Source organism: Sciurus vulgaris (genome assembly GCF_902686455.1).
Source record: "Sciurus vulgaris genome assembly, chromosome: 4".
NCBI classification, from domain to species: Eukaryota; Metazoa; Chordata; class Mammalia; order Rodentia; family Sciuridae; genus Sciurus; species Sciurus vulgaris.
In genome coordinates this window covers 145,064,125-145,091,465 of record NC_136464.1, presented here as the reverse complement: position 1 = coordinate 145,091,465, position 27,341 = coordinate 145,064,125, and the positions used below count along the sequence as shown (strand labels likewise).

General features: G+C 33.8%; 1 protein-coding gene across 3 annotated transcripts; it reads left to right on the top strand.

Moving 5' to 3' along the window:
- Window positions 1–3,761: 3,761 nt before the first annotated feature.
- Window positions 3,762–26,960, top strand: ESD (esterase D). Of its 3 annotated transcripts, none has more exons than XM_079137002.1 (10): window positions 3,762–3,842; window positions 7,972–8,020; window positions 10,122–10,196; window positions 12,486–12,574; window positions 16,599–16,697; window positions 17,347–17,471; window positions 18,720–18,839; window positions 20,412–20,510; window positions 21,082–21,249; window positions 26,739–26,960. In XM_079137002.1, the coding sequence occupies exons 3-10, from the start codon at window positions 10,129–10,131 to the stop codon at window positions 26,817–26,819; spliced, it is 849 nt and encodes a 282-aa protein (XP_078993128.1). In that variant the 5' UTR covers window positions 3,762–3,842; window positions 7,972–8,020; window positions 10,122–10,128; the 3' UTR covers window positions 26,820–26,960. The 3 variants fall into 3 exon arrangements, with proteins under 3 accessions (XP_078993128.1, XP_078993129.1, XP_078993127.1); XM_079137003.1 differs by having other exon boundaries at window positions 3,802–3,870; XM_079137001.1 differs by lacking the exon at window positions 3,762–3,842 and having other exon boundaries at window positions 7,972–8,001.
- The last annotated feature ends 381 nt before the right edge of the window (window positions 26,961–27,341 follow it).

Genomic DNA, 27,341 nt, shown 5'->3' with positions numbered 1-27,341 from the left:
TGATATTTTGGCAATCTGCATCAAGAGGTTGAAAAAGGAGAATGAATTTTGACTTAGCAAGTCTACTTCTAGGACTATGTCTTCAGAAAATTATTAAGAAAGTGGACAGAAGTTTACGTACAATGGTAAACATCATGAAATTATTCATAACAATAAAATTGGGAGCAACCTAAATGCTCAATAACAAAGAATAGTAAAATATATTGTATGGAATACATGGAAAGCTATTCATCTATTAAAAATTCCTGGGTAGAAAAATATTTTTTATCATGAAAATATGTTCAAATACAGATCAGTGTTAGAAAAGGAATGAAGAAATATTTTATTTCATATGCTGAAAAGAGTGAGTAAACTGGTAAAGCCTGTGAGACTAATTTTAGTTAGATTTATCAAAATTCTAAATGTGCTCACTTTGCAGAACAGCAATTGTATTTCCAGGAAATATACCTTGCAGGAATACTTGCTGTGTGCACAGAGTGGTTAAATGTGTATACATATACGTGACTTGAGTTTGTGAAAGTGAGAAAGAACAAATACTGCATGTGAGTTTTATGAACTTTCTAGAAAGCAAATTGGTGGTACAGTTCAAGAGCAGTAAAAATATCCAAAACAATTCGCCCAATAATTCCTCTTATAGGAATATATCTTACATTTAAAATTTTAAATTCTTATGTAAATCCAAGAACTACTCTGAAAATGTCAACAGAAATGGAAAATAAGGATCAAGGGGAAAAGAGAAAGAATGCAAATACTCAACGCTAACATAACAAGAAGAAATGTGTGATAGACAAAGATGAGGAGATATTTTTAATATTACAAAAACACAAAATCTAGGTAAAATCAATTACCTTTTTAGAAAACATAAATTATCAAAATTTACCAAAATGGTATTTTTAAATTGAAATAATCATGTTACAAGTTAAAAAAAAAAAAAAGCTCTCACTGCTTGTTGCTTCCAGAATATTGCCAGGTACAAAACATTCTGTGCATAAGAGTTTTCAAACCTTAAATGAACTGATGAACTATTAAAGAAATTAAAATTAATTTCTCTAAACAGTATGATTATTGGTGATTTGATCAATTTTATTGCACTATTCTACATTTTGTAAGTGCTCTACTTTTCAAATATATTTCTGCTATTAATATAAATAACACTACATCTATTACTATAAATAAAATTTAATTTAAAATTGTAATGGAACCTAATTGAAATCATGAAAGTAGGGAAATATTTTTATTGTATTTAAAGCATTGAAATACAGGCAAGGGAAAGATGGAACTAATTTGAGGATTTTTTAAATATATTTTTTAGTTGTAGATGGGCAAAATGCCTTTATTTTATCCATTTATTCTTATGTGGTGCTGAGGATCGAACCCAGTGCCTTACATGTACTAGGCAAGTGCTCTATCACTGAGCTACAGCCCCCGCCCTAGTTTGAGGGTTTTATAAAAAGACAAGGACAGCAATGTACCCTAGAATCAGGGGAGTGGGGACCAGTGCCAAAAGCTCATGGCCAGGGCATCACAGGACCCTTCTTTACTGGACCCCTACTTTTTATTTTTTTAAAAAAAGAACATGTATAAATCAAAATAATGTAAATGACTTAAATTAAACCCAAGTCACTTCACTTCATAAATTATTTATTTAGATCTCTACGGTTCTAGATATATGTTATTCAGTATAGTAGCCATTAGCCACTAATGGCTATTTAAATTATTTAAAATTAAATAAAATGAAAACTTCAATTTTTCAGTACACTACCAAATTTCAATTTCTTAGTATTGTTAGTAGGTCTATTGGAGAGTACAGATACTGAAAATTTCCATTATTTCAGGAAGTTCTCTCAGACAGATGTGCTGAGATCCCCCACTTTATCTTATAATTTATTCTGACCTACCTTTCAGAAATAAAAACAAAAATCTATGACCTATTAATTTTTACAGTGTACTCCACTGACCTGCTATATAAAAGATACAATATGTGACTCAAAAATGCATGTCACCAGACCAAGCCCTGAATTTACTGATTTTCCAAGCTAAGCTTGTATTTTAGCATAGGTTACTAGATTTCAGTTCTGGATCTCCATTTCACATGTCACCTAGTAGATATCTGACAATGTCTAGACATGTTTTGGAAATAGAAGCTTGTTGGGGGAATTTCTGGCTTCTAGCTGGCAGAGGCAAGGAATGTTACTAAATATCCTACCATGCACAGAATAGCCCCAACCCCCGCAGCAAAGATTTATCTGATCCCAAATACCATGAGCGCTAAGGATAATAAACCCTGATCCAGTCTGTGGAAAAGCCATGAAAATACTTTTCAAGTTGCTTATCTTATGTTCTATATATCATTCTTCATGTACAATGAATGTCTTTTCTAGACTTTCTAAAAATTATCTCTGCTTTAGACTGAGTAAATATTTGTGATCCCCAAAATTCATAGATTGAAGCCTACATCCCTAATCTGACAGCATTTGGAGGTGAATCTTTGAGAGGTAATTATGGCATGATGGTGGAGTCCTCACTAATGGAACTATAGTGATTATAAGAAGATGAAGGGTTCAGAACTTGCACCCTCCCCAAGCCAGGTTATAGGAAGAAGGGGTCCCCTCCAAACTAGGAATAGGTCCCTCACCAGAAAGAGAATTGGTGGGCTCCTTGATATTGGACTTCTGAACCTTCAGAATGGTGAGGATTTCATTTCTGTTAAGCCAATCAGTCTATAGTATTTTTGTTATAGCAGCAATGGCTGACAATCTTCTTTCCCACAGAGTTTAAGTAGACAAGTTTATCTCTTTCATTTCATTCCTTTATTGTCTTCCTAAGATTGTAATCTTATTCATTTTAGTTCAAACTGAGAGTTCCTAAATCTGTCACACATTTACAGATACTTTTTGGATTGGTTCTTTAGTAGTTAGTATTTATCCATTTTTATATATATTTTCATTACCAGAAAAGTCAATCTTGCTTTCTGATTTCAGTTTACTTTTCTTCCATGTCCAAATAATAATATATATACCTAATATGATAAAGAAATAGAATTTTTGGATCTATTATAATTTTATTTATGCTTAGTGAAAGAAATTTTAGTTCTGATTATTATCAGATCACCTTGACAGAAGTATCCTATAGGAAAGGATTTCATGCTTAAGTAAAATTTTTCATTTCAATGCTTTCTTAAAATAAGAATTTTATTTTTGCGTAAACATCATTTCCAGTCTGAGTCCCAATTGATCCGCAGGTCCACAAGGTAATTCAGTATAAAAGTCATTATGGCAAAATAGACCTGAGTCACACAACAGATACTGGCAGGTAATCTGTGTGGCAGCTCATCCATATTTATGTCGATTTCCATTGAGGTCATTTCACCCACCACTGCTTATAGCAAGACCAACTACATAATTTGCACGGCCCAGAGCAAAACAAAAAGGTAAGTCACCTAAAAAAAAAAAAGCAAAAACTATTGTGAAAATAAAACCAAGCATAGGGTCTTTCTGACCTAAGGTTCTTTTTGCAAATGCATAGGTTGCCTGCCCATGAAGCCAGAAGGAAAGATCTATTAGTCCAATAGTGAAACAAAACAAAACAAAAAACCACACTTTAGCCCTTTCGAAATCATGTTTAATTTTTTCTCAATAGGCAAGTACACTGACAATTAGTTTGCTTAAACAAGAGAAGCAGAACGTCAAAGGGGGATTTGCTGCTAATCATTAACCAGCAACTCCTGCGCAATTCAACTTTTATTGAGGGAAGAAAGGAGATCATTTTGACACTGACGGAGTTCCCACTCTGTGTCTGCCACTGAAGATTTCAAATGCCTCTTAATTCCATTGACCGAGAAGGTGAACTAAAAAGATTCGGGGGTGGAGGGTAAGGGGTCTTAAACTATTCTTTGGTTTCTAAAAACCGTACAGTGGTACACAGAAACCCTTTCCACGACTTAAGTGGAGATAGCCCTCAGGTTTATTAAAGCCTCAGCTTCTTGCTGACTTCTCCCGGAAGGGTCAGCGCGCGCGGACAGTCCCAGGATAAGGCAATGGAGTACAACCTCTGATACCTTCCACTGACCCTGCAGCGTAGTGGAAACCCGAGGCGTAGAAGCTGCCAAGAGCCGAGGAGGGGAGAGGGCGGGCCCACGAGGGAGGAGCCTCGGGGGTGAGCGGAAAGGGGCGGGCCCTAGGTGGGCGTGGCCGAGCCGGCCCGGCGGCCAAGTTGAGGCCCCGCCCTCCGCTTCCGGCCGCCTCTTCTGTCCCCACCGCCACCCCTGCTGCCGTAGGTAAGACTGGGTACGGGCACTACAGCGAACGTCCTCGGCCAGCTTGGGTCTAGGTCAGCAGCTGCAACGCGGGCTTGGTCGGGCAGACGCCGAGGCCTGCGGCTCAGATGGCGGCGGGCAGGAGACTACCGGCCCGAACGCCACCACACCCGGGCGCGAGGCCAGACTCTGTCCCGGGGCACGGCGCCTTCCCTAATCCCTTTACCTTCGCCGAGCTTCCAACAGTGTGTGACCTGGGGCGCTCGGCGTGCTGCATCCCAGAGAAGCTCCCGTTTGCCTAGTCCCGCTACACCGTACAGCCTTTTCCCTTTTACAAAGACAGTACCCGCTCTCTGCAAGCGCAGCCCCGCTCCTAGTAGAAGTATTCCCATTCATTCTACGGTGGAAACGGGCCTTGCGAGACGGTGGCGCCCACGGGGGCCCAGGAAGTAGCCGAAGGGGGACTCCACAGGCCTCCCCAGGGCGCGGTCAACACCTGCAGAAGGAAGTGCCCTGGGGACCCTGCATCTCTATTCGGTGATAATAGTTGAGGTTGTAAAAGGACCTCAGAGTTCAGTAGGAAGCTGGAGACCATTTGTGATGGAGACCATTTGTTAGGGAGACAAATTTAAATTAAAAGACTACGATTTTTGTGTAGGTCCTGTTCGGCCTGAAGATGAGCTACTTGTAGGGCTCCACTATAAGTGGATTAAATTTTAAATGGATTAAAATCCTAGATTAGGATTGTAGTGGGGCATACTAGAAGGAAAGTAGAAGGCAGAGTTTTAATTTCTTATATATGATTGGGATGATGGTAGTGGGAATTAAAGGAAGAAAGGGCAGTGTTGAAACATTTCAAATATGAATAAATAAATGGTAGCCAGCAGTCGGGGCACTGACATGTGCTGACTTGTGGAGACTCGTTTAGGTTAATAGCCAGTAGAGTGGGACTTACTGAAAATGAAGTGGGTAAAAATTCAAGGAGTCAAAGAGAATAGTAAACAAAACCACAGGGAACAGTTGAGTGTCCCTTATCCAAAAAGCTTGGAACCAGAAGTGTTTTGAATTTCAGATTTTGAACTATTTGCACATACATAATGAGATATCTTGGGGATGGAACCAAAGCAAAATTCATTTGTTTCATATACACTTTATATACAAAGTCCAAAGGTAATTTTATACAATATTTTTTTAAATTTATTTTTATTGTAAACAAATGGGATACATGTTGTTTCTGTTTGTACATGGAGTAACAGCATACCATTTGCATATTCATAAATTTATAGACAATATTTTAAATAATTCTGTTCATGAAACAAGTTTCATGGTGCAGATTTTTCCACTTGTGGTATTATGTAGGCACTCAAGTTTCAGATTTTGGAACATTTCAGATCTGGGGATAATTGATGCTCAGCCTGTAGATACATAGAAAACTTTTGAGACTCATGATAAAATGGAAAGAATGGGCAAAAATACAAAGAATCTGGATTTCTGGATGACATTTAGCTTCAGTAAGAAAAGAGAACAGTAAGATTTGACTCTTTGACCTTTTAGAGAATGGATATGTTGTGAATAAACTATTTCTTTAGATTTTTACCTGATTGGCTTGACTTGTTCAGCCATGTTCAGTGAGTCTTTTCCAAAAACTCTTTTATGAACTTTCTAGAACAATTGGATACTCCCACTGGCACTGTAAAATGTTTTGGTTTTGAAGTTTTTGCAGGGGAGGAGGAATTGGGATTTTTTTGGTGTTTATCCTGTTCTTAGCACCCCATCCATCTTACAAAATCTGTTCTAGGCCTAAAAGAAACATATGTATCAGACAAAAGACACATGATACTTGGGGATTTCCATATGTGTATTTTACTTAACATCAGCCACTTTAGCATCATTCATAAGTCAGTCTTCTTACCATGCCCTTTCTGTGTGATCAAATCATAAAACTTCAGTCCGCCTCTCTCCTTCATCTCTTTTTTCCTTTTTCCTGCCGACATTACAAATTTGACCTACCACTCTTAGCCAGATAAATCCATCTTCCTCTATTCTCTTAGTTCCCATTTCTGTGGGGACTTCACTCTCAGTAGTTGACTACATCTCACATTAACACTTTAATACTTTTTTTATTTGTTTAAAAAAGGAAAAAAAAAAAAAAAAAAAGTCTTCCTAGTACTTATTCCAACAAAGGTTTTAACCAGTTACTGGGGCTTGTGGCAAAATAGGTGCAGTGGTGCATTGCTTAACACTGGGATGTGTTCTGAGAAAAGGATCCTTAGGTGATTTCATTATTGTGTGGATATCACAGAATGTCCTCACCCAAACCTAGATAGTATAGACTGTACTGTACTCCTTGCCTGTAAACAGCATATTACTGTACAGGTACTGTAGGCAGTTGTATCACAATGGTAACTGTTTGTATATCTATAGGAAAGGTACAGTAAAACTATTTGTATATATCTAGGAAAGGAACAGTAAAAATATGGTATAAAAGATAAAAATGGTATACCAGTATATGCTACTTGCCATGAATGGAGCGCTTCCAGGACTGGAAGTTGCTCTGGGTGAGTCAGTGACTGGTGAGGGGATGTGAAGCCTAGGATGTTGTATATACTGCCATAGACTTCCTACAAAGCATTTTTCATCAATAATAAATTAACCCTCGTGGGCTGGGGTTGTGGCTTAGTGGTAGAATGCTCACTTAATTCACGAGGCCCTGGGTTCGATCCTCAGCACCACATAAAAATAAAATAAAGGTGTTGTGTTCACCTGCAACTAAAAAATAAATATTTTAAAATTAATTTAGTTTGCTATAAATTTTTTACTTTATAAACTTTGCAGCTTACTCTTTCGTAATAATACTTTAAAAACAAACATGTTGTACAGCTATATGAAAATTTTTTTCTTTATTCTAGAACTTTATCTAATTTTTATGTTTATTTGTTTACTTCTTAAACTATTTCATTAAATATAAAGGCACAAACACATTAACCCAGGCCTACACAGGATCAAGATCATCAGTATCATAATCTTCCACCTTCATATCTTATCCTTCTGGAAGGTCTTTTAGGGCAGGAACACATCTAGAGCTGTTTGTTGTCTTACTGCCTTCTGTGTACCTCCAGAAGGACCTGCCTGAGACTTCTTGAGAGGTGTCACTTTTCAGAAATATGTTCATGGTGATTAACTTGGTTTTCTTTTTTTTCTTACTTTTCTTTTTTAAATCATAAATTTGTTTATAAATAGATAATACACTGTGAGCATTCTTCTCTTAATGAAAACCTTTCAATATTAGAGCGCATGTTTCCAAAATTCAAGGAGCTTATTGAGGTTTAGAAAAGCTACTAGATCCTTCACTGTGAATTTTCTTGAGGATTCTTTTCCTTTTTCTGCAGTTTCCTTTTCTCTTGCATCTTTAGCTCTGTGTGCACTAGACAATAGGACTTTTTCAGCTCATCATAATCTTATAGGATCACCATTGTATGTGTAGTCTGTCCCTTGACCACACACACACTCGTTATGCTACATATGACTGAATTAAGGTTATTAGATTAAGGGCCAAGGTAAAATGGTACTACATTTTCCATGTTGCCATATCCAGAGTAGAATTACCTACCTTAAGAGAAGAATGTTTCTGCTGGGATTGTGCAGTGGGCATAACCTCTGTGCAACCTTGCTATAAAGAAACTTTGTCATTTATAATCCATTTGGTCTTTTTTCAGGATCACCTGCCTTGCTGCAGACAAAGAAAAGCAAGTAGCAATTGAACCGGTAAACTTAACTTTCATAGTTCATGTGTTATTACTCAAAATTAAATGAAAATATCTAATAACTTGGTTTAAAACATCTATTGTTTTTCACATAGAAAATTTCTATTGAAAAATATAACTACCTAGTATGTTATAATCACATATCATATCATATCTAATTCTTAGCTTACATCCCTTTTTTTTGTTAAACTTAACATTTTTCTTAATTTGTAATTGAAGGCAGTTTACAAAACAAGTTATTAAAGGGGAAAAAACTTTAAAAGATTGGGGTTTTTTAAAGCTTTCTATTAATTTTTTAACAAAGTATTTTAACCACGTTTCTGACCAGATGAACAGTATTTAGTTTTGAATTTTAAGGTATATTCACAGAGTAGAAATAGACTATTATGGTTTATTGAAATTAATGAATAACAAAGTATAGAATAATACAAAGAAAGGACAAGCAAATTTTTTAGAAGTTTCACATAGTATCCAAGAACTTCAAAATAGTATTCATAAATTCAAAAAATATAGTAATTATTAGGTGCCTCTTATGTACCATGTATCCAGTGTACCATATTTTGAGAAAACCTACATACTTCCTGTAGCTTTAAGAAAATTTCCATGTAGGATGATCAAGCAGATTTTATTCTTTGGTCTTATGATGTGTGTATATAAAAATTATACAGTGCCACCCTGTATAATTTTATTGTGTAAGGTAGGATCATGAATAAGAAAAACTGAATAATGAATAATGAATAATCATGAATAAGAAATAACATGGAACAATTTGTCATTTAAGAATTTTTTATTAGATTGAAAACAAAAAGTAGTGGAAGAGATGTTAATTTCTCGTGTAATACCCTAATCCTATGGAATCAGTCAACCTTTGGTTGTCTTTTTAAAATTAAACGAGTATTTAATGATCCTCTACAGGGGTAGGACAGCAAAACAGCTAAGAGTATGTGCTCTGATGTCAAACTTCCTGAGTTCAAATCCCAGTTTTCTAATATAAGACTACATATTTGGACTTACTGAAGGAATTGTTTGAAGATAGGATTGAAACTATTCTCACTTAGAATTTTGCAAAGACATTTCCAAATTTGCTTTTTCAAAATTATCATTAGCATATCTTTGTAAGAATAATCCTAAAGCGTGCAGCTGATCAACCTGTTATTACATTTCACTGAGAAAAACATCAGAGAGGTAATATTGGATCCTGGTATCTGAAGCTTTTTATTTAGTGTGTAGAACTTATCAACTTATATTTTAATGTAGTGCTTCTAGGAATGGGAAGGTACTCCTCCCTTGAGAAGCACACATCAGAATCAGTTTCATTCCTCTTTGCTCACCGGGTAATGATAACAGTGGTTTCCCAATTATTTCCATGTATTTACTATTAAAAGATATTGTGTAACATTTTACATGTAACTTTAAAATTACTTTTATATGAAAGTTTAAAAGATCCGTTGGGAGATCACAAGTGCCAAAACTTCAAAAATTTCCTAACAACAAGCTGTTCTTTTTATTGCCTAATAACAGATCTGTGTTGTACTTCTTGATTTGGTTAAAAGGAGAAATATTAGTCTAAAATTTATGTATCACTCTTTCTCTAAAGTTCTCAGAGGATGAGTAATTTAATCTGGTTTAGCATATTGAAAAATACCTATCATACTATAAGTGACCAAAAATGTTTTCTGTAGTTATCAGTATTATTATAGGTACATCATCTTCATCCTGTTTTAAAATCAACCATAATTAAAAATACCAATTTCTTGACTTGTTACAGTTGACATGTAGACTGTTAATATTTTTTAATCTAAACTAGTCAATTAGTAACTTGAGATTAAAAAAAAAAAGAATTTTGGACAGTCTGCAACAATAAATTATTAATGACATGCCAAGGTATTAAAATTTTCTAGAAAAAAGTATGGGTAACAAGTATAAATGTGGATATGAAAGTTTCTTAATATTATTTATCAGAGAAAAATGGCAAGTGAAAGTGAAAAAAATTATAGATGGACGACAGTTGTGTGTTTAGATAAGTGATCTGGAAACAGTTTTGTTTCAAGTTTTTCAGAAACTAAGTCTTAAAAATTAATGAGATTAATCTTCACTAATAGGAAAAGAATGGCATTGAAACAGATTTCCAGCAACAAGTGCTTTGGGGGATTGCAGAAAGTGTTTGAACATGACAGGTAACTATTAAGATGATGTAGATGACTTTAGATCGCTCTCATTCAATTTTATTTGTTTTGCCTAATTTTAAACAAATCTTTATATATTTTGATATACCATTTCACTTTTAAATATGTTTTTTCTTCCTGTGGTTATCTATATGACCATTTTACCAAACTTAATTGTGTAGGGGTTGGACTGTGGAGCCTGACAAAGAATACCTTCAAGTTTTGAGTTGTTAGCATTCTAAAGCTTTATGACACTATATTGCCATTAAAAATTGTGAGAACATTTTTAGCTAACATGACTGGAACTTGCTACATTGGACAGTAGAGACATAGAACATTTTCATTATTTTACAAAATTCTATTGGATAGTACTCGTTTGATGAGGTTTTATTTTTAGAAATGAAGTAGAATTAACTGTATTTGAGAGGAAATTTATGAAACTGGAGGAGGGAAATTTGATGTTGAAGTAGTGATAAGATAAAACTCATTATGATTAATGTCACTGGCAAAGGGTTCAAGGAGGTCCTATTGCAAATCTGTTTGTTTTATTGAAGATAATATTTGAACTCATTCTGTTTATTATGACAATTTTGTTATTGTCCTCATAGGGGCTATTTGGTCTAGGATTGCATAGTGTCTGAATAGGGCACTGCTAATATTGATCTCCCCTTAAAGAAAGGGTTTTGGAAACCTGTAGGGCCACTATAAGCCTATAGGGGAAAATCTGCAATACCCCAGATCTGCACTGCTAGAGGGGAAGATTCATGAACAACATAAAAAAAACAAGGGAAGAAAATGATCCAAACAAATCTAGATTCTATATTAATAGAATCCAATGACAGTATGTTAGAAGAAATGTCAGAAAAGGACTTTAGATTATACATGATTAAGATGATTCGCGAAGCAAAGGATGAGATAAGAGAACAAATGCCAGCAATGAATGATAATACCAATAAGCTGAAAGAGCACCTGCAGGAAGCAAAAGATAATTTCAACAAAGAGATAGAGATTCTCAAAAAAAAAAAAACAAACAGAAATCCTTGAATGAAGGAAACAATAAACCAAATAAAAAACTCAATGGAAAGCATCACCAAAAGACTAGACCACTTAAAAGACAGAATCTCAGACAATGAAGATAAAATATTTAATCTTGAAAATAAAGTTGCCCAAACAGAGAAGATGGTAAGAAATCATGAGCAGAATCTCCAAGAACTATGGGACATCATGAAAAGACCTAATTGAAGAATTATTGGGATTGAGGAAGGCACAGAGATACAAACCAAAGGAATGAACAACCTATTCAATGAAAAGGAAAGTCAGGTAGTTCTAGCATACTACATGGTCCATCTCTGAATTTATAGCTTCTTAGTATTGATCAATGAAAATTATATATTGAGAGGATGTAGGTAGAAGGTGCAAAGAATGTAGGGAGGTACAAAGAACAAAGCAGGGAAGTTATTTAACTAAAATTCTTCCATGCTGGAAATTCAGTAAATAATAACTAAAACTGAAAAAAATCAAGGAACAAATGAAGACCTATTATTTAGATATAGGGGTAAATGCCAGAGGAATTAACTACAAGAGGTAAATTGATCACCTTTGGAATGTGACAAATGAAAAGGTTGTGGGGTAGGGAAAAACTAGCTTCTTGCAGAGTTTGTACAAGTATTTACTATTTGTTGTTACTATCTAAAGTATATGTGTAACTAATTTTTAAAAAGACAGCTATTCTGAAGCAGTACATTTAAAACTATCATCTGCGAGGTCATGGTTGCATAAATTCCTGTTTACATGGCAATGTCCTATGGTTTTTATCAAAATTATCTTATTCACATGTGATAATAGTGATTATGATAAATATTAGTGATGAAAAAGCAGATTAAGAATGTGGAACATTTCAGAGCTCATGAACAAGCATGTAATTTAAGATCTTTGGAATTAATTTTTTATCAAAGCTGATATATTTCATACATTCCTTTAGAAATAGGAACAATTTTTCTTTTAATAATAGAAGTGCTACAGTGGGGTCTACATTTATTTTTAAATTTATTTTACCCAAAGTGACTGTGTGCCTTTCCAATCAGCCTCAGGTTGGTTGATCAGTATGCTAAATAGGTTTTGTTTTCTATAAGGGACAATATATTCCTTAAGCCTAGGTGAAGTACTTAGTTTAGACATTAAACCACTTTTGAACCTATATTGTATGTTTTACTTTTTACATAGTCCTTAATTATTTTGTCTCTGTCTTGATTAATAAAGGGCATTAATATTTTGTTGTGGTGATTGTTGTTAAAACTATAGTGTTGAGCTGAACTGCAAAATGAAATTTGCTATCTACTTACCACCAAAGGCAGAAAGTGGAAAGTGCCCTGCGCTATATTGGTTGTCTGGTGAGTATTATACATTTGAATTTTACAAAGCAATTTCCTTTTAACTGGCTTTTCTTACCTTTTTCACTTTGACTTACTGGTGTGCTTTCTGAGCCTCTTATAAAATAGAGGCTTGTCGTTGTCTGCTTTGTAATTTTATCTTGAGAATATCTTCAGACTTAAGGAATTACATTTATTTCACTCCTTTTTCAATTAGACCAAGTTACTTGGTAGAGAACGTGTAGTGATAAGGGTAAGGACTTGGAAAAGTTACTTAATTTGTACCTGCGAAAGCATTTCTGCAGTTCGTAGAGATTTTGCCAGTCAACTAGAACAATATTAGATGGAACCAGAGCACCATGATATGCTAATTATAGATCACAGACAAGTACCTCCCTCCTGTGTTCTCTGTAATATTTTAAGTGGCCTCTGTAGAGCTTCTCTGGCAACAATCTGTAAAGTCACAAAGAATACTAATACTTCTTAATCAGTGGTTAATACTCCTAATCATACTGTCGAATAGATTTGTGAGAGCGTAAGACTTTGACACTAGTAGTTTTGAATTTGTATGCTAATTTCTCTTTCATAAGATATCAGCACTTCATATTTATAAGGAAAAATTACAAGGAGAAAGTTATGGTATCCAGATTATGTCATGAAGAGTTCTAGTTTCTTCAACGTAGGTTTTTACAACATTTATATAATAATTCTTCCCTATACATGTTTCATTGTGGAGAAGCCCTAAACACCAATTTGAAATGAGAATAAATGTTTCATTTTAAAAGGTAAGGCTTAGTTGTAGATCTCATTTTAACTCAACAAAGCATCTCCATGACCAAATGAAGATCACCAATTTTTCTAGGAAAACATTAAATATTAGCAAAAAGCAACAGCAACTAAATTAGATATTTAATTGTTTTAGAATACATAGTAATATGTAGCTAGATATCATGTCATTCATGGAAAGAAAACTGAGGCCCATAGAAGCTGAATACTGCCCAAGGTCACATACCAGTGTAAGGTTGAGCAGGTTTTCTGACTCACAGTTCAATTCTAGTGTATTCAGCCTTTTCTTCTGTTCTTTTTGCATTATTTCTGATGAGGGCTACTAAAGTTAAAACTTTTGGTTAAAGACTTAATCTCAGATCAGATTAATTTCTAACCAAAATTGAAATGTATAAAGATGGATTATCTGAGCTTTATGAGGTAAAATATAGAATTTTTGTTTGTTTACATTAAGTGGCAGAACAGTTTCCTTAGTGAGATGCTGAAGAACAGGTAGACCTTGGAAATTAAGTCTTGATTTTCTTTAAAAAAAAAAAAAAAGGTAAGATTGTCTGACCATTGCACTTGAGAAGTGATGACAAAAGGATTTCGGAATGTTTATTTACCAATAAGTTGCTAAAGTTGACAGATTACCTAAAAATCAAAACGTCTAAAGAAGTCCTCAAAGATAGTCCTCTTTGGCAAGTTGAGATGACTGTCACAACATTCTTTCATTAGCTATATATCCAAGATAATTGAAAACATATGCACACACAGAAATATAAATATTCATAGTATATTATTTGTAATTGACAAAAAGTGGGAACAAACCAAGTGTCCATCAACTAATGAAATGATAAATAAAATGTGGTATATCCATATGATAGAATATTATTAAGCAACAAAAATAATGAAGTCTTCATATAAGCTAGAATGTGGATGTACTTTGAAAACATGCCAAGTGAAAGAATCCATCCACCAAAGATGACATATTGTTAAATTCCACATACGTGACATGCCCAGAATAGGCAAATCCAGAGGGACAGAAAGTAGAGTAGTGGTAGCCTGAGGCTTGAGGCCAAAGGTGAACCAAATAGGGAGTGGCTGCTAATGGGCATAGGGTTTCTATTTGAGATAATAAAAATGTTCTAAAATTAGTGGTGATGGCTGCATAGCTGTAAATATATTAATAATCATTGAATTGAATTGCTCAGTAAAGTTGTTACCAAAAAAAAAAAAAATTTTTTTTTTCTCTCTTCATATAGATGTAGTTGATTGAGTAGATTTTTTTTTTTTTTTTTTTTTTTTGGTACATTTAACCACTGAGTCATATCCCCAGCCCCTTTTGTTTTTTATTTTGAGACAGGGTCTCGCCAAGTTGCTCAGGGCCTCACTAAGTTGCTGAGACTAGCTTTGAACTTTGGCTTCTCCTACCTCAGCCTCTGGACCTGAGTGTATTTAATTAGTAACTTATCTATGTACTCTTGAAGAATAATCCTTCTGGTTGAATTATCTTCATTTCTTTGCCTCTGCAATTCACTCCCTCTACTTTAATCAAAGAATTTGCATTCTAACTAGAAAAATAAATGAAATTTTTCTCTGGTACCTCAGAGATTTACATTTCACAAGTGCAAGGTACTACACAGTCTGTCCCAGACACAATTCAAGGGTCATTACATCTAATCACATTTAATCTTTTTACAACATAGAAAGAGGCAGTACTCTCCATTTTTCAAATGAAGGAACTGAGGCTCAGAATATTTTAAATTGGTTAGTAAAGGCTAAGTGAACTTACACTTAGAAACAGATCCTATCTGAAATCCAAAACCCATGTTTTCTACACTATTACCCTTCCTTCTTTGAACACAGTTACATTGAGGTCTGCAAAATTTCAAACTTTTACAGTAGTTGGGGCAGTTCTTCATCATGATATGGCTTCATTGTCTGGAAAACATTGGCAAGGAATGGTAAACAAACCACCTTGTTATTCTGCCATGACTGGCAAAAGTCTGTCCTAACAGAGTTTAAGCATAAAGGCCCATAATGATAATTGTAACTTTGTGTTGTACCATTGATTATTAATCTAACCAATATATATGGGCACACACTTTTTAAGTCTCTGTGCTATTATGGGATAATTAGCAACTATAAAAATGATTTATAGCCAGTTCATATTACCTTATGCATTGCATATCAGTAAGCTTTGATGTTGCTAATTATCAAATGCAGTAGAATATTTAGCACTGACTGCTAGAAAAGGGCTACAATACCAGGTGGTATTTATTTCAGCCTTTTATTTCTGGTTCATTCTTGGTCATTCTCACATCATCATAGTCTTAGGTACCTATGGTAAGAGAATGAAATTATCCCTTTATCACATGACTTGAAAAGCACAGAACTAGGAAAAATGAGAGAAATTGTTCTAAAAACTGGGGCTAAAACAATTTAAGAAAGGTTTTAAGCTTACTATTGTTCTCCTTTTAGGTCAGTGAGAAATTAGAATTTTTTGCTGAGAACTACCTGTATATAAAAAATATTAAGTTCTTTGTGTTATGATGGCCATAGTATTAGCTTACTTACTGTGAATATTTAAGTTTTTATGCAGATATAATAACAACTTCAGCTTATTTATCAATTTTAGTAATATAACAATTGGTGTAATAGTTTTGTAATTGTTTTCCTTCAACTTGCTGGGCATTAAACCCAAAGGTTTGTTTTCATGTTGGGCATATGCCCCATATTGCCATTCTACAGTTTGAAAATTTCTTTGCACATCTGGTCCAAAGAATTTCAGTAATTGAAAATTTAGCAAGTGACTTTGAAAGGATAGTGATGGAATCATTTAACCTAAGATGGTTCTTAGATTTATACTATTATAAATTCTGTTAAGAAAGGGACTTAAGTCTTATTCAACTTGTATCTACAGCAGAGTAATAATAAGTGAGCTTGTTTTTTTGTACTATAAAAGGTTAAAGTTTGCTGGGCACAGTAGCACATGCCTGTAATCCCAGCAGCTTGGGAGACTGAGGTAGGAGGACTGTGAGTTCAAAGCCAGCCTCAGCAAAATCAAGGTGCTAAGCAGCTCACTGAGACCCTGCCTCTAAATAAATTACAAATAGGGTTGGGGATGTGGTTCAGTGGCCAAATGTCCCAGAGTTCAATCCCTAGTACCAAAAAAAAAAAAAAAAAAATTATATATATATATATATGTATATATGTATGTATGTATATATAAAATATTCATGGTATAACATGAGATAACAGTACTTTTGATCTTCAGGTTTAACTTGCACAGAACAGAATTTTATATCAAAATCTGGTTATCATCAAGCTGCCTCAGAACATGGCCTTATTGTCATTGCTCCAGATACCAGCCCTCGTAAGTATTACTCCACAGATTCTCTATAAAAAGTTAAATATTTAAGGACTAAGTTGTCATCGGTACTGTATACATTATATAGTCCTTGTCATATTTTTGCCATTATTTCTTAATCTTTCAAGTGACATCATGACTCTAAAATCCCATGCTCTTGAGTGAAAAGGGGAAGCAGAAAGGAATTATTCCAGAGCACTTTAGAAGACTTTTTCTTCAAGATAGTAAATTGAGCACAATCTGGTCACAGTAGTAATGAGGAGAAGTATTTGGTAGAGGGGGGTCATTAGGGAAGGATCTCCATATAGTTCTGAAAGATAAACCTCTTTATGGCCACTTACTATAAAACAGTGAGGAAACATATTCAGAATCCATCAATGGAATGTCATCAACAAAGATAATGGGCCTTACCTTGGCACCTGAATTGTTTGTCAGGTCATCCCCTCTCACTTCATTGGCCAGAACTAGTCACATGGTCCCCATTCAAGACCAAGAGGTCCAAGATGTATAGTCCTACCATGTTCTTCAAAAGACAGAGAGCTCACAATATTTGGTGAACAGCTGTAATGCAAATGGATTTGCATATTCATCTAAAAGTACATTATAAAATAAATTACCATAGAGTGGATAAAAATACCAGGTTTTTCCTTGACAGGTGGCTGTAATATTAAAGGAGAAGATGAGAGCTGGGATTTTGGCACTGGTGCTGGGTTTTATGTGAATGCCACTGAAGATCCTTGGAAGACTAACTACAGAATGTACTCTTATGTAACGGAGGAGGTAACTTAATTAGTATTGTAATTATTGATTGGTAACTGTCAAGAGTTTGATTTTAGACACAAAGTTCTTCCAGTCCTCAGAATTTTAAACTAGGGTATTGGTATTGGCGAATCTATTTCATACATTTTTAGGAACTATCTTTATGTTCATAAAGTTTACTAGATTCCAGAGTTTACTAGTGTTATATTTGCTGTGGTTTAAATTAAAACTAAGTATGTATTTAAAGATTTTAATAATTATATTGAGAATGCATATTACCCAGCTTATCAAAGAAAATAGTATAAGAAACAACCTTGATTTCCTGACTCATTCAAATATATTTTATAGTGATAAAACAAGGCTTAGTTAGGATAAATGGTAAAGCATTACTTTTATTTATAATATTTATGTTTATTCATAATATTTATAAAAGCATTACTTTTATTCATATTTATTACTTTTATTCATAATATTTATTTAAAAATGTATCATACATTTTTAAAAATTTTATGATTTTACTACATCATAAAAACTCAAACAGTAATTAAAATTTTAATAACAAATAAGTCTTACACCCTAAATAATAATTGTTTTAGTATATTGCAGACTTTTTTGTGATTAATTTTCACATAATTGTAAATTTTTTATACTATTCTTTAATTGTAGAAAATATTATTCTAATTTTAGTAATTAAATAATATTCTGCCAAATGAAATCTTTTATTTTTTCCTAATTTAGGATGTTTATGTTTTTATATATAATTTAAAAAAAAAGTTTTTTAGTTGTAGATCAACACAATACCTTTATTTTACTTATTGATTTTTAGGTGGTACTGAGGATCAAACCCCATGTCTCATGTGTGCTAGGCAAGGGCTCTACCACTGAGTCATGACCCCAGCCCCTATATTTTTTACCATAACAAATGATACTATATTGATTATCTTTGTACGAAATTTTTTTTCCATAGGGATTTTTCCTTGAAATGGATTCTAAAAAGTGAAACTACTAGGCCAAAAGTTGGAGCATTTTAAAGGTTCTTTCTGCATCATCTTCCTAAAGTTGCTTTTAAAGAAGTGTATGCCCTGTGTTATTCTCTAGTGATGTTAATAATCATTGTTTACCTGAGTTTTTATTTTTGTTTTCCAGTAATCTTTATCAGCTGAAAACATGTTAAGAATGTAATTTGGAATATTGTGTAATTATTTTATATAACTTTGAAAAAGTATAAACTTACTTTCTCTGATAATTTTTGTCATAAATTCTTTCTAGCTTCCCCAACTCATAAATGCCAGTTTTCCAGTGGACCCCCAAAGGATGTCTATTTTTGGCCACTCCATGGGAGGTCATGGAGCTCTGATTTGTGCTTTGAAAAATCCTGGAAAATACAAAGTAAGATTACCAAAGCCTAGGGATAAATATTTATCTTAGAAATATATATTAGAAACTCTCAAATATGAAAATTATGATAATGTTGTAGTATGGAACTAAACTTTTCCTTATTGTTGATAATTTCAGGAAGCATTAAATTTGATTAGATGACATGCTGTAGAATCAGAAGCATTGGAATTTCTTCAGAGTGGTGTCTTGTTAGCCTACTGAAAGTATAAAATGTAGCTTATCTTTTCTGTTACTTTTATGCAAACTTTAGTTTTGAACACATTTTCTCCCCAAAGGTTGTTATATCTGATTAATGTTATTGTGATAATTTGTGTCATTTATTTATACTTTTGCCAGGAATGTTTGGAAAATTGACTTTTAATTTTTTGAGATAGAAGAAAATACTCATGATTTGTAGAAATTTGAGAATTTTATGTTCTTAAGGTCTCTAGATGAAAATTAAAATGGAGCTTGATTGAAAAACATCATTTTCAGCCTTTCCCTTTATTTGAAACTTTATAGCTTTACACTTTTGTTTGTTTGCTTATTTGTTTAAGTGATCCAAGGTCAGTAACCACCACATGCAGAGTGTCATTCTGTGCAGAGCGTATTACAAGAGTTGAAAAAGGAAATGTCAAAGCATCTTAAGATTACTCCTGTTTTTAAAATCACAGGGCTACTCATTATAGCAAGGTTTGTTTAACCCATTTAATTCCCTTAGTGAAAAAGTCTTTTGTTTATTTCTCTTTTTGTGATGATGGAGATTGAACCCAGGACCTTCTACAAGTATAATAGAGACTACTTACTTTAGAAGTGCTACTGAGAAATGAAAATATTTCTCATAGCAATTTCATAGTATGACAGTAGAAAATAAGAATTTTATTTTCTATTTTGTGAACATAAGGCAATTCGTTTATTGTGTCTGAGGTAGAAAAGTAAATTTAAATTTTTTGTCTTTTTTTTTTTTTTTTTTTTCCAGTACTGGGGATTGAACTCAGGGCCTTGTGCTTGCAAGGCAAGCACTCTACCAGCTGAGCTATCTCCCCAGCCCCAAATTTTTTGTCCTTTATAAAGATTATTAGATATTGTTAAGTATATACATTGATAAATATTCTAAAGTTGAGAGATTCCATCTTTGTACCTTTATCCAGTGGAAGACAACATTGTACAGAACACAAAATTTGAGATCAAAATTCTGTCATGTTAAAAGTATTCCTTCTCACTGCTTTCTTGACACTGTTTAAGAGAAATAATGTCTCAGATGTAATATGTTCACTAAGTTAAGGATGAGCTATTTCATATTACTATGAACTAGTTTTCAGGGGAAAAAAGTGATAGAAACTCTGAATATAAACTTTTATTTCAATTATATCCATGGTTTTATGTTATTTTGGCACCTATATTTATTAGCTGAGTACACAAAAGACTGTATTATGGAGAGGTCCACAATAGAGTCCTGCAATTTATCAAAAATTATTTATAGGGATTTTCATTGCAAGTTAGTTTTTAAGCCAGTTGCAAATATCTATTCATATTTGATTTAGCAAAATTAAACTCATTTTTAAATTTCCTTTATTTCTGAAGTCTGTGTCAGCATTTGCTCCAATTTGCAACCCAGTGCTCTGTCCTTGGGGCAAAAAAGCCTTTAGCGGATATTTGGGAACAGATCAAAATAAATGGAAGGTAGGTACTGGATGCCTGTATTAGTACTTTTTCTTAAGTTTTCAGATTTTTTAAAAGCTGTATACACCATAGATATATGCCTAGCCCACTCAAGTTAAGGCTTTAGAGCAGAAAATAAACTATCACATGCATTGTATAAGCATTCTAGAGATGATTTAAAGAATATAGAAGAACATGTGTAGGTTATATACAGATAAGGAACTTTAGCATCCACACTAGTGTGTATGAGAGATCCTGGAAACAATTCCCTGCAGATACTGAGGAATGACTGTATATAACAACCATCAAAAAACTAATTTCTAATTTTTTTATATAATGAAAGATGCTCTGTGGCTACTTTTTGTTCTGCTAATGGTTAATTTATATTTTCATTACAAAATCACCATTACTTCTAACTTAACATAACCAAGAAATATCACTTTATTACTAAAATTTTAAATCATATGTGTGATGTAATCAGCCTCAGCTTAAATAACTTTGAATTTTCTTTTGATTCTAGCATAGTGTATTCAGAAGAATCTCTTCTTGGGCCATTTTAAATTTAGTTTTCACTATTCCCTCTCTCTTTCAGACATATGATGCAACACATCTTGTGGAGTCCTATCCAGATTCTCAGCTGGACATACTAATTGATCAAGGGAAAGATGACCAGTTTCTTCTAGATGGACAACTACTCCCTGATAATTTCATTTCTGCCTGTGCAGAAAAGAAAATCCCTGTTGTTTTTAGATTACAGGAGGTAAGTACTAGGAAACCTTTGATGATCTAAATAATACAACTGTATTAAAAAAAAAAAAAAGGCATGATTCCATAGTAATTTTTTAGTTTAGAATATAAAGTACTATCTCTAATCAAGATAGTTTAACTATATTAAGTCTCTAGAAGTGAAAACTTTCCTATTAAATTCATGATATCTGAGATCAAATTTGATAGAAGTAGGAAAGCTTTTGGCAGTGAAAATTATTTAATTTTCTCCCTATTGTCAAGCCAGTAAAAAATGTGAACTTTAATGCTTGAATGATACTGAATCGCTAACCTAAGTGGACGTGTCTTTACACTTGTACCCTGTTACAGTAGAATAAGGACAAGCTTCTCCCTTCATTATCTGCATTGCATGTGCACATCCTAGCCTTGGAAGCTGAGCATTGTTCATCTCGTATGTGTGCTTTACATTATTTGACCTTTGTGCTACTCTATCTATTGTACTACTTGGAACTCCCAGTGGTTTAAGAATAATTCCTGAATTTCAATTGGATTGCAAATTTTCCTTGACTAAAGTACTTTTGACGATTCACTACTCAACTATTTATGTTACTATCCTTTTAAGTAAAGAAATTCTACTTTTATTTTTTTTTAAAGTATTCATAAGCTTTGGAACATAATATAAAAAGAGTATTTCAGGGTGAGTAGTGAACACTGAAAATCATACACAATCCTGATTTTTGAAAACATTTTTGATTCATCTTTAAGAGTAATACGTTAGCCATGCTGACCTAAGATGTAATTATGATGGTAAATGTTCAAATAAATGTAGTCAGTATGTAATGTGGTTTATTATAGTTCGCAAAATGTTTTCACAGCTTTAACTTATTTGCAGTTGTTATACCACCAAATGAGAGATCATTTCTTCCTTGTCCATCTGTTTTACAGATGAGGAGACAGGCTCAGAGAGGTAGCCTGTTTATCTAAGGTCACTCAGCTAGTATCTGGTAGAACCAGGACTAGAAGCAAGGTTATGACTATAAATTCTGTCCTCCTGTTATCTGTCTAGCCATTCCCAGGCAACATGGTATGATCCTAAGGAGCAAAGGAATGGAGTAAGAGCTACTAGCATCAGGAGAAAATGTGCAGAACCTGCTGCCTCTATAGTTTATGTAGTAGATCTTAGCAACAACCCTGTACAAAGATATTTTGAATATGTGAAACTATATACATATATATTATTTTTTTCAGAAATTTATTAAAAACCAATATATTATATATATCTTGTCTCTTGAATTTTCATCCTTAAGTAATAGAATATTTTCTAAATTTATTTGAATATTTACCATCACAATTAACATTTTAAATCAACAACCAACCTTGAGAAATCCAAATACCCAGTTTGATTATAAATGTAGTAGTGACTTTAAGTATATTAACTATAGCTGTAAGTGACGTCCTGCACCATGTTTTTTTTTTTCCCAAATGACCTTAACTCTTGGCATTAGCCCTATTAGACTGCCTTGTCCTGTGTCAGGAAATTCTATTGTTTCTACAGACAAAGTTCCTGCCTGCCAACAAAATCTGAAAATTTCCAGAGTTACAAAAGCATCCTCAAGTTAGGACACAGATGACATTCTTGGAGGGGAAAAAAATAAATCTACCTATTTTTTTCTACAATTTGTATATCCCAATCCTTAAAAAAAAAAGTGGTTATCTGAGCCAGGCATGGTGGCACACACCTTGTAATCCCAAGAATTTGGGAGACTGAGACAGGAGGATTGCAAGTTCAAGGCCAACCAGGCAACTTAATGAGACCCTGTCTCAAAAAATAAATAAATAAAGTTGAAAAGGGCTAAAGCGCTGGGGATGTAGTTTGTTGGTAGAGTGCCCCTGGGTTCAATCCCCAGTACCAAAAAAAAAATTAGTAGCTGGCTGTACTTACCAGGGAGTCAAGACTGAGCAATAAATTTTTCTAAAAAAAAATAAAGTATTAAATTCACAATCACAGTCTTGAATTCAGTCAAAATTTTTTGTTCGCTTTCCTTAGCAGCAAGGTTAAGGAAGAGTGAACTACATGTTCTGAAGCAGACTGGATTTGTTGTAATTGGATCAACAACTTAGTGGACATGCCTGAGTAGTGGCTCCAGAGAGGCTCCCTTCAGATTTTGTAAAAATTTCCATTGACCTCAGATTACCTGAGGTCAGAGAGTTTCATCACCTGCTTTATCATTTCATGATAAGTACAGTGTAACTGTGTTTCTTTGTGAAGTAGGAGCTGTGAGAAAAATAAGCTGAAAATGACAAGGTGTATATATACATAAGTGATGATAAAGGGGGAGAAAGAAAACGGTGCATGATTCCACAAGCCCATTCCTGTACCTCATATTAATGGTGTTAAATGCTCACAGTTTTTATTTATACTGTCAACTATTAACAAATTGAGAGGAATTAGTGCAAAGGACATATATTAGGGTTTTTTTTTGTATAATTTTTCTTTTTATGTCTTGATTTCAGGTAATCTAAACTAAAAATAGCAGATGGCAGCAGAATTCTAAGAGCTGGTATTCAAACATCAGATCTTGGCCTGAAAAGGAAGGGCCTAGTGGGTCTTATCTTTAGTTATTGAAGTTATGTAATGAAAAAAATTCACTGACCTAATACTGACGAAACTTGCAGAAATAGTATTCCCTTTTAGAGACCAGGAAGAGAAGCTATCCTGCCACCTCTAGTCTCAGATCTTTTTTAAAGATTCAAAGGCTATTTTGGCAATGGCCTCTTAAAATCTTAAGATTTGATCTTTGTATACTAGTCATCAGAATTCTGTTGCCTAATTTTTCCCCCAGATGCCAAAATATAAAAAGGAAAATTATATGGGAAAAAAAAAAAATCCCCATACACTAATTCTTCTTTCTCAAACAACTTTTTTTGACAGTGGAGAAGAGTATATGTTGTAAGCATTTGACACTATTAAGGAGGTAAAGGAATGAAGTTGGGTAAATCATACACATGATTTGTCTCTTAAGAGACAAAAAAGAACATGCAGAACACTCCAGAAATATAGGACTTCCACACTGATCTTTGTATCCCCTTAGCACAGTTAGCTAGCATGTGGACTCTCGGTGTTTATTAAGTAAACAAATGAATACCTTTCAACAGACTGCTGCTTAGTACTCTGAAGAGACATAACAAACTAGAGATTCATATCCCAGCTTTTGAGTCTGGAAAATATGTAGCCAAGTGCTCTCTGTTAGAATAAATGTCCATCATAGCTGCTGAAGCACTGCTTCCTTTTTGAGAGTTGAGTGAAGAATGAAAGAATGTGTTTATTTTTATACTCCTGGAGTCAGAGTTTTACTTCCAAGGATTTTTCCATTTAAAGTGTGAGGTAGAGGAGGAAAGTAAGGCCCCTTCAAGTGTCACTAAGTATAGGCAGTTGCACAAGCTGCTTAACATACCAACCCAACTCATTAATCATAAAACTGAAGGTACTAAAGAAAGCCACTTAATAACAACTATAAACAGGAGTTGAAACTAATCAAGTTGGCTCTAAATGTATAACTTCAGCAAAATGCCAGTAGTTCAAATGTATTCTTTTGCCTTTATGTTGACATTAAAAAAAAAAAAACAAAAAAACCTTTCTTGGTCCCTCATAGCTAGCATTTTCTATTTTCTCATAAAAATGAATTTTCCTTTAAATATCATTATGGAAGTTAAAGACATTTGATTTAGATAAAGTACTGTTATCTTGCAGTACATTCCTGAGAACTCAAAACTGGCACTTTCTTGTTCCCTGGAACTTCTCAAAGAATCATAATAGTAAAAGCAACAGTGGCTGGTCCATCATGTTGGAAACTGCAAGGCCCCTAGCATACATGAAACTCAGGGTAAAAACAGGGCATTCCCAGTCCATTAGGGTTTTTCTCACACAAGTCTTTTGAGGCATCTGTTCCCTGCATCTGTGCCTATTTTCTGTCAGATCCATCTTTTTGGTGTGTGAAAAATGGCAGATATTATTTAGTTCTGAATTGCAGAGGCTTTGTGGCCTAGAACTCATGTACCTGTTTAACTCTTTAACAATTCGTAAATTTCTTTCTTGATAGAAGAAGCTGCTCTTTAGCTCTAAATTTAACCAACCGGAACTGGCCTGAGAGATGTCACACAAAGTAACTCCCAGGTCTGAGCCTTGATCTTGACAACTTTCTGTCAGATTCACTTCCACAATAGGAGACAGTTTGCTTTTAAGTTACTTTGATGATTTTACACTAAAACTTTTTAGTAACTACTGTTCCCAAGGTATATACTCCATACAACTCTGAAAGTAAGAGATGGAAAATCTTTACTGATTTATCAAAACCTTGGGAATTTGCCTTATTTCCCCAAAACTCCAGTGATATTTTAGATCTATTTTTATTTCTTATGTTTTAGAAAAGTTTAACTAGTAAATCCCTCAGATGATTTTCTAGTTTAAAACTTTAAAAAAGAAATCTAAGACTTTTATCTCTTTCAGTTTATTCTACCTTGTTTCTTAATTATGTTTTGTGTGGGTGGCCATCTACAAAATTATTTGGTGTTTAATGTCCTTAGAAATTTCTTCCCACCTCAATATTTTTCTTCCACCTTTGAAGGCTGTTACTTATTTCATTCTCAGAAGGAAGGGATTGCCTCTCCATTTTGTACTTTTGTAAAAATACATATATTTTTTAGTTGTAGCTGGATAATAAAAATATATTAATATATAATTAAAATATATTATGTTTTTATGTGGTGCTGAGGATTGAACCCATTGCCTTACACGTGCTGGGCAAATGTTCTACCACTGAGATATAACACCAGCCCTGGTTTTGATGTCCTGGTTTTAATGGATGGATTGACTGAGCTCTGTTTCAACTGCTTGGCACCCCCCCCCCCACCCCCCACCCCCCGTTTTACAGTAGTTTTCAAAAGGTTTGCTGAATTTTTATCCAATTTGACATATTGCCAAAGAATGTTAGGGTTTAATGAGTTGCTCCTCAAGACTATGATATGCTTTTACTATGTAGGAAGTAGGGTTCTTTATGTGGCTGTGTTTGGCTTCCCAAACCATAGAGCTTTGGGGCATTTTTTGTTGTTGTTCTTTTTCTGTATTGTTTATATGTGCTTATTTTGTATTTTAGTATTGTTAGTATGCATCTTTTGTCAAGTTAAAATGTCTTGCTCGTGTTTCTGAGTTTATTGATTCTTTTAATCCTTATCAATGTCTACTCTGCATATGTAATTAATGCATTATTTCCTCTTTGCTTATACATTGTAGCATTTAGAAACGAGGCTGTGCAGGATGTTTCATTTTCCTTCATGTTTTGACTGTTCTTTTAATACACAGTGAGAAAGTTTAAGTATGACAACTTTGATTTTGATTAAAATTTGCTTATAATATTTCTGCTATTTATGAACAAATTAAATAATAAAACAGATATATTTAATATCCTTAATATTGATGTTTCTGAATGGTAGATAAATGTGTTATCTCTGTATTTTGTCTTCTAGGGTTATGATCATAGCTACTACTTTATTGCAACCTTTATTGCTGATCACATCAGACATCATGCAAAATACCTGAATGCATGAAAAACTTCTGACAAGAGAATCTCTTCAAGATTATAAAAATTATAGAATTGCTGAGGGAAAATATTTCAAAACATTGGACTTCTTAATGCTAAAAGAACTTCACTGTACTAATGAATCACCTGAATAAATATATAAAATTCACTTCAGATTTAAAAAGTTATTTTACTAGTGTTCACATAGGAAATCTTTAATACTTCATAGCCTTTTCCATGTAATTTGGAAATCCTCGTTGTATTAACCTCAAGTCACAGAATATGAATATAATCCTATCCAAATCATAGAGTGCAAACTCTGGAACAGAAGATTTAAAAGTAATTTAGCCCAAACTTCATCTTTCAGAATTTCAGCCTCTGAAGGCTTGGACTTTGTCATGTTCATTTATTATCTCTATTATCTGACAGGTACTTGATCTCTATCAGGCATTTAATAACTATTGTTGGCTATAGAACAGGAAAGTAGGCTTAGAAAAGTGAAGAGAATGGCTTGTTGCTACAGCTGTCTGTGACACAGCTAGGCTTCTTT